The 5,802-nt window shown below is 44.8% G+C and overlaps 1 protein-coding gene across 1 annotated transcript; it reads right to left on the bottom strand.

The window, feature by feature from the left end:
• Positions 1–3,620: 3,620 nt before the first annotated feature.
• LOC104079603 (chromosome unknown open reading frame, human C21orf62) lies at positions 3,621–4,362 on the bottom strand. Its single transcript, XM_009581689.1, has one exon. The coding sequence runs from the start codon at positions 4,293–4,295 to the stop codon at positions 3,621–3,623; it is 675 nt and encodes a 224-aa protein (XP_009579984.1). The 5' UTR covers positions 4,296–4,362.
• Positions 4,363–5,802: the final 1,440 nt, after the last annotated feature.

Raw genomic sequence — 5,802 nt, 5'->3', positions numbered from 1 at the left:
GCTCGGAGGGGGGAAATAAGACGGTGGTCGTCTTCGCTAGCGCTAAATAGCAGCATCTTTCCCGTGCAGGGCCCTTTGGGGTTTGGTTTCGTCTAGACTGGGGACATCCTCAGAGGTCAGTCCAGCCAGCCTTAGTGGCCACTGTGTTGACTAAAAGAAAAACTGCAAGTTTGGTGGCAGATGCCAAAAGATCGGTGGCCTTTTTAAAGACCGTTTCTCCAAGTAGAAGTGTTGGGGACTGGAAGGACCTCTTTTCAGCCTTCCTGCCGTATCGGGAGGGCCAGACTCCCCTGCAGCCGATCTTTGCCAGCCACCTTGGGAGTCTGCCTGGGAGGAGCTGCCGGGGGCCTGGCTGGCCTCCGGCAGGCTGTCACTGCGGCTGCACAGCAAGACCTCCCGTAGAAAGCGCTGCATTACTTCTGTGCTGTTCTCAATCTGACCTAAGTCACACCAGAATTACTAGTAGGAAGGAACACTGTAAATTTACAGCTCCTATCTCCATTTTTTTCTGATCCCAAAAAAACACCTTGGTTTCCGTTCACTGGCATATCCAATAATCACGCATCAAGGTTAAAGACTGGCAAATACATAGAGGTTGAACCTGATACATGGAGAATGAAACCATTGTGTATATAAATATTAATAGCTATAAATAGATAATCAAATGCCATAGTGTGTTGAGTGTGGTTAGGTGTGAGTATCTTATACTGGGATTTAACACAGATTCACAAAATCATGTGATTATTTCTGCAGAGTGATGCTTAACATACCACTGTGTGTAGTTTACATGCAGACAAAAGAAACCTCTGCCAACAGCATTAATAAAACTCACAAATGTATGTGGTATATGTTTTGTATGCATTGCTCTGAACAAATTCTGCAAGCTTCTAATGCAGTACTTTCATATGGCAAAGCCATATAAAATTGAAATTGGGAGAATCAGGTTCTTGGTATCTGCTGGAGAAGAACAGGGGAGTTGAAAGATCACTGCAATATTGGTGCTGTGGATTTCTGCTGCACGTGTAATTGAGAGGAGGATTTTTTCCTGATTCCAGGAAAAACTCTGCAGTGCTTATTTGGGCACAGGAATAAAAGGTCTTTTACGTCAGCCTTATTCAGAACACTACAGTGGCAAAAGTAACTGAAACTGTAATTTGCAGTGTTAGAAAGCCCATAGATTTGTCAATCTCATGGTTTCTTTCCAACAAGGCCAGAATACATACATTCTCAGTTACTGCTGCATGTGTGAATTTTGAACAGTAACAGCAGCCAACCACTGCTGTCATGGCAATTGGAAGTACGGTGTTACTCAGCACAGTTTTTACTAGAGGGCAGCAGAGCTTCAGTTAGTGAATTTGCTGAAGATATTTAGGTTTGATTTTCCCAGATTTTAAAGAGAGGGTTGGTAACATTTACAAATCAATATATTTGTGTGTGCCAGCTCTATTCTTATTGTTTTTTTACAACACCATCCTGTGCAGGATTAGTGACTAGCCAGTTTGTGAAGGCAAGGTTAGTACTCTCACACAGATGGAGCATGGGATTCCTGGGCAGACAATATGAATTATTTGCCTGTGTCTCTAATATATTCCAGGCATGTAACGTGCTCAGACACCCTCCACCCCCGCTACCAATCTGTCAGCCCAGCTCCAACTCCTAACTGTTTTGTAACCTGTGACACCATCGTGAGAGGTATCACTAGAAATATTTGTGATTTGGGGAGAAGGCTTATGTTTTCTTGCCAAGGTGCTGACAAAGGAAACAACATCTTTACAACAGCTGATTTAATAGTTCTCTGGCTGAGTTAAATCAAGTTCAAACACCTTTGTGCTTAAATCTGTTAGTTTGAAATTGCAAATAGACTCTATTAATTCAATAGTTACTGCATTGTTGATTTCAGTGGGAAAGCTCACAGTAATGGAAGGTGTGCATGTATTTAAGTATTCTGAAAAATTAAGTTTTGTTTCCTAGCAAAACTGCTCCATCATTGATTACAGTTATAGAAAAAGTCTTTCTTTAAAGTTGTTGAAGCAAATTCATTGGTTCCTCGGAATCTTGATAGCCATTCCCCTCAGTACACATATTTTATCCCAGTTTCATGTAATCCTTTGCTGGCAATGCAAGACTTAGTCCTTGCTATTCCAAAGCCTTTATTGTACTATATGGATGGATCCTGGCCTTAATTGTCTCTCATAGAATGCAAATCCTGCAGACATGGGCAAGGAGCAGACTTTGGGCTGTATAAATAGTCCCAACGTATGTTTTTGAGGGGATGGCAATCTTTCTCCTGCAGCGCATCTGAAAAATGTTTGCAACATGTCTACCAGAAGCCTCGCCTCCCTTATCAGACAAGAGTCGTTGGATGAGGTCTTTCTCCTTTCTCATAGGGGAGAACATGAGCAGAGCTTGTCATTATCACAAAAGATGAAGTCAAGTTCTCTGCATTTGGGGAAATTGCAGGCGTCAGCACACCCAATGTGCAAGAGACTGGCCTTTCCCTGGGAAAAACACCGTTGTGAGCATGGTGTTGCATCTGTCAGGTGGCCTCTTGCCCAGTGCTTTCCCATGATGTGTGCCGTGGCTTGGCAGAGAACACAGCTTCCTGGTCATCCCCCAAACACACCTTCGGTTGTGTTCTGAGGTTGGAGGTTTCCTGCGAAGCCCATCCCTGCTTTCGTCAGAGACTGCGTCACCCAGCCCGAGCAGAGGGTTCCCAGCTCTGACCAAGTATCAAGGGGCAAGGACAGCTCAGCACTCCCAGTTTGAGTAACCTGTAACCACCTTGCACCCCTTGAACCTGACAGCAGTGGGCTGTATCGACGTGCATAGCCAGTAGATGGAGGGAAGGGATTATTCCCCTTATCCCAGCACCTACTAGACTGCATACAGAGTACTGCATGCAGTTTTGGCCCCCTCAGTGCAAAAAGGATATGGATCAGCTGAAGTGGTCCAGTGGAGAGCCACCAAGATGGTCAGGGGCTGGTGCATGTGACTGTGAGAAAAGTGTGAGGGAACTGGGCTTGCTCAGCCTGGAGAAGGGAAGGCTGGGGTTAATATGTGGAAAAAAGTTTCCCCGTGAGGACAGGCAGGCAGTGGAGTAGGTTGCCCAATGAGGTTGTGCAGGCTCCGCCCTTGGGGGTTTTTGGGACCCGACTGCAGAAAACCCTGAGCTGCCTGCTCTGGTCCCAGAGGTGGCCCTGCTTGGGGCAGGGGGTTGGACTGGAGACCTCCCGAGCTGTCATCTAACCCGAGTGATTCTCCGTGAGGCTCAGGTTCTTCTACAACTGGAGCTACATGGTTATGTCTTTTTCTGTCTGAGGCACAACCTTAAAACAGAATTTATCTTCAGATTTCAATTCTTAGCTTACAGTATAGAAAAAGAATTTGTACCAACGCTTTCTAAAACAGAGGTTTCACATTTTCTTTGTTCTTTAAGAAAGCATTTACTGATTAGTCTGATGATTCTGTCTTACTTTAAACACTTCCTTGTAGAGTGCTATCACAGTCACAACTGTCCATCCCATCACAGCTCCTCCTGGCCAAACCAAACAGACTTAAAGAAGTCCCATCTCTCTCTCAGCAGTTTGCCATGCCTCTGACTACTGAATATGTTAAGTAGCTCAGTAAATGAATGTCACAACATAGCTCTTGTTATCTGAGGTTGAAAAAACATCAGAGTACAGCAGGCTGGGAAAGTGCTCTGTGATACTAGAGATGTTTTCCACACTGTACGACTTCAGCAAAGAATATCCATTGAAAAGCGAGGTATCCAGAAAAGAAATATATACAAGCATTTGCCTGTCTTTGTTGTGCACCACAAGCGAGTCTTGTTTTTCGTTGTTGCTGCTGCTGTAGATGGTTACACTCTGCTCTGGAAATCGTCCCTTGACTTTGTTTACCCGGAGCTTTCGAAGTCCCCAAATGGCCAAGTATTCTGTTGGGAGAGGAGTGGTGCCACAGAAGGACAGCTTCAAATCCCAAACCCTTGTGAAGTTGAGGAGCATCTCCAGCACAGAGATGTCTGTGAACCAAATGGTCAGGTGGCTATTGTAGGTAGTTTTTTCCATGGTAGAAGGCAGCACCGTTTTGCAATTGCACATCAAGTTTGCCAGGCAGTAATCACAATCGCGGATATCCGCTGAGCAGCTGCAGTTGCGAATTGTGTTTTCCTTGGTGAAAATTAGCGTATGGTTCTTCTGACTTCTCACAAAACTGCCAGTGGTGTGTATGCCAAGGAAGCCAGCCAAAATGAGAGCCGGCCAAAAAGAGAAAGCAGAGAAGGCTATTGGCTTCATTAGTACTGGTGCCAAGCTGCCAAGCGTCTCCTCCTTTTACTCAGTGAGTTATATTACTTGGCTTTACCTACTGAGGAAAAACAATTTCTTTATTATACTAAAGACCACGCAACGGTTACTATTACTTTGCTTTTCCCACTCATTATCTGTCTCATCTATTCAGAACCGTACTGCAGTTTTGCAGGTTGCCCTGCATTAGAGGGGAAGCACAGCTATCCTGACTCAGAAAAATGAATTGTGACTCCCGTTTGGGATTCTTCTTTCACTCCTCTTTTGCTCTAAATGGTTTCATCTGCTTATGGGACAGCTTGGACACCCTCTTCTCTCTCCAGGCATGTCCTCAGCCTGCCCAGTGTGAAGGTAAGGGCAGGACTCCTCCTGCTCACTTCTCCTTTCTGTTTTCTCTTTGTCCGCTTCCCAACGGATAGGGGTGACAAATGACCCTGTTCTCCACTTGACTGAGTGAGGCAGTCTGAGAAGGGCTAAAGACAAGCGTTTTGTTTTACACCTGAATTGCTAAGTGACAGTTGTGATAACCTTCCCTTTAAACTGAGTGTGGGATATACTGGGCAAAGGGAAGGAAAGAAAGGGTGGTTAAGGGCAGAAGCACTGCTGGATGCAGCACATACCCTTCTGAGCTATGTGGTATGCTGATAAAACCTGCTTTTGGTCCATATGAAGCTATGACTGCTCCAGCCTTAGCCTGTAAGTTTTGGGGACGAAGGACCATCTCACTGTTGTCTCAGCAACTAGCGTAGGATAGATCCTGGCTTTGTTGGTTGCTCTGTCCCCCGTCATTTACCCTGGCAAAACAAAGTAGCACCTCCATGCATGCTTATGATGATGGAGCAAGTTTCCATCCCAGCCATGCTCCACCTCAAATGGTTGGGAGCATGTTTGGTGTGGACTCTTGGATTCTCAGCTGCCGGCCCTTCGGTTTTCAGAGCAGGGTTGGATCTTACCAGGAGCATCTGGGTTCTCCTGGCATATTATTAGATGATGGTACAAGCAACAATGCAGAATGTCATTTCGCAACACAAATCGTCAGATGTTGGAAAGTTTGTCTGATTTGACTGTAATTGTTGTGAAGCACCAAGAGACATTAGAGCCAAATTTTGATGAAAGGTGGCAGGTCCTAGTGAAGGCAGCAGTAGGGCATGCACTGGGCAGAATTTGGTCCTTAGCATGTGCAAAGATTGATCCATGTCCCGAATGCATGCCTCCAGCACCTCAGAAAACATGGCAATACACCTACAGTTTTGGAGAAATGTACCAGATAAACAGGAAAATAATAGTATTTATAATAAAAACACAAATTGGTTTTGTCTGTTACTCAATCTTCCATCATTAGACAGTGGAATCTTCTGCTACAAACTCCATGGTCATTTAACAGACAATTAAAGGAAAAGTGTCTTTAGAAGCACACTGAAGTTCTCTCAGTCATTAGCACTATCATATGCATGGTAGTTTACCAGGTATGTGATTTAGATCTAAATGTTTTAAGCTC

The sequence above is a fragment of the Fulmarus glacialis genome, unplaced genomic scaffold (assembly GCF_000690835.1).
Source record: "Fulmarus glacialis isolate BGI_N327 unplaced genomic scaffold, ASM69083v1 scaffold32037, whole genome shotgun sequence".
NCBI classification, from domain to species: Eukaryota; Metazoa; Chordata; class Aves; order Procellariiformes; family Procellariidae; genus Fulmarus; species Fulmarus glacialis.
The sequence above is the reverse complement of the archived record's forward strand: the minus strand, read 5'-3'. Positions and strand labels throughout refer to the sequence as shown.